The sequence below is a fragment of the Cariama cristata genome, unplaced genomic scaffold, assembly GCF_000690535.1.
Source record: "Cariama cristata isolate BGI_N322 unplaced genomic scaffold, ASM69053v1 scaffold38624, whole genome shotgun sequence".
Classification (NCBI taxonomy): Eukaryota; Metazoa; Chordata; class Aves; order Cariamiformes; family Cariamidae; genus Cariama; species Cariama cristata.
The window spans coordinates 25909-27885 of NW_009613046.1; the positions used below are offsets into that span (position 1 = coordinate 25909).

At 38.5% G+C, this 1977-nt stretch overlaps 1 protein-coding gene across 1 annotated transcript in view; it reads right to left on the reverse strand.

Annotated features, from left to right (window-relative positions):
* SECISBP2L (SECIS binding protein 2-like) overlaps window positions 1–1685 on the reverse strand; it is a 16651-nt gene extending 14966 nt beyond the window's left edge. Inside the window, 2 exon segments of the mRNA XM_009698861.1 lie at window positions 1–173; window positions 1570–1685. The exon segment at window positions 1–173 is cut by the window's left edge and continues 23 nt beyond it. Of these exon segments, the coding sequence (XP_009697163.1) occupies window positions 1–173; window positions 1570–1685 (289 nt within the window).
* Between the last annotated feature and the right edge of the window lie 292 nt (window positions 1686–1977).

The following is a 1977-nucleotide window of genomic DNA, read 5'->3' on the forward strand; positions in this document are numbered from 1 at the left end:
AAGGATGATAGAAACCCATGACCTGAGCACATGGTGCTGGCATCAGCTGGTAATATGTATATTCTGTAGAAACAGGTGGTTGCGCAGATATTATAGGATAAGCAAGGTATGGTCCTGCAGGATTTGGATTGGGTTGCTGCCACCTGATGTCATTGTTGTATAATGGAAACTGCCTGTAAAAATCCAAAGGAAAGACAACTGCTCAATAAGTTTTTCCCTCTCAAGGAAATTCAGACCTCTACCACCCCCTTAAAAAAAAACCAAACAAACCCCAAACAACAAACAACAAAATAACCACAACTTATTTGTTTCATGAGCTCCTAGCTTTTAATAATTGAACTTAAATTTATTAGGACTTCTTAGAGATGCAAATTAAATGATTTACAAGCTCACATTACACTGAAGTGCAAAATATCTTTGTTGATCCTGCACTTGGATAAACTTATTAAAAATTTAATATTAAACTTAGAAAGAAAAGGCATTTCCTTTGACAAGTACTTCGGACCCATCACAATTTCATTATTTCAGAAAACACCTATAACCTAAGTAGATACCTAAGCTAGCAGACACATGGAACAGTGACATTCATTAGCTAACTCAGGGCTAAGTACTTGAGTATATTAAGTTGCCAGCTCACCCTTGTTCAAAATTCCTATGAAAATGCAGGCCTTAAGCAGCACACATGAAAACAGGCATTTACAAACTTACTACAGAAACCAAAGAGTGGAGATGTCTTCCTGTGTTTATTTGTGATACAGCATGCTATAAGACCACCCCCTTGGAAACTATGAGCCCAATTCTCTCTCTCTTCAAACCCCCAAGAGACCAGGAGACCATCTACACAGAAAATGCAGAGGTCCAAATATTAGAGAAAGAGAAGAGGAAAAGTAAAGAGTTAGGATAATTTTACAGATCTGCAGCAGGTAGTTGCTAAAGGATTATTTTTGTTCTTACCCATCCAAGTGCAACAGCACTGAAGTGCTGTCCTAAGCAAACCTTGGGTCCATTTTTCAAAACCAAACAGCCATAATTATTTATGCCTTCAATACAAAATAATTGACACGGAAGCTGCGCATTCAGTGAACAACACATTTGGGCTAGAATAAAGAGTTCCTAAACTCAGTGTATTATAACTAGTTATGCAAAGAAAACTGGATACAGCTACACTCAATACAAGTGTCAACTGCATACTGTTTCACCATGGCAGGATTCAAGTTGGACACCTGGAGCCTTGCTTCAGCATCAGAGATTCAGACACAGACCTCTTAAATGCCCTGGAAGTTGCAAGAGCACAGCAGGTGACTTTGTGAGGGATTTGTACCAGATCTCTGTCGCCAGGGAAAGAAAAGCAGCAAAGAGTATAAATAGAGAAAAGCAGAGGGAAGGAAATAAGTAAGAAAAGATTGGGGACAGAGAAACTTCATCCTCACCCACGAAGGGTCAGAAGATTAAATACAGTGAATAAAATGAATATATAGCCAAAGGTCACTGACTCCTTTCAAGTCTACCAAAAGTTTAAACTGATTTAGAAACAGATCATCTTCCATGAAGACCACAACCACTTATTACCTATTGGATTGGTTTTCCTGTACAAATGGATAGCAAGTGATCAGGTAGCTAGGGATAGGAGTTGGTTCCATGCCATTAATTCCTCCACTGTCATTAGGAAGCGCCATTGGTATCATTAGTGTTTCTGGACCCTTCTTCTGAGGAATAAATGGTTCTACTTCTGCTGACAGCTTGACATTCTTAAGAGAAAAGAAACAATGTCTTCATTAAATACAATCATAAACCATTTGGCAAAATTTAGATTCATGAAGTTGTATGGCAAGTACCACAAATAGCAGGCAAATGGATGACAAGACTACAGGATTTCTGCAGTAAACTGAAAGAGGTAGAAAACAGTTGGCAAGTGCTTGTTACATCCTTCCAATCAATACAGGGTGTGATACAGATCACCAACATTTAGCATTTGTA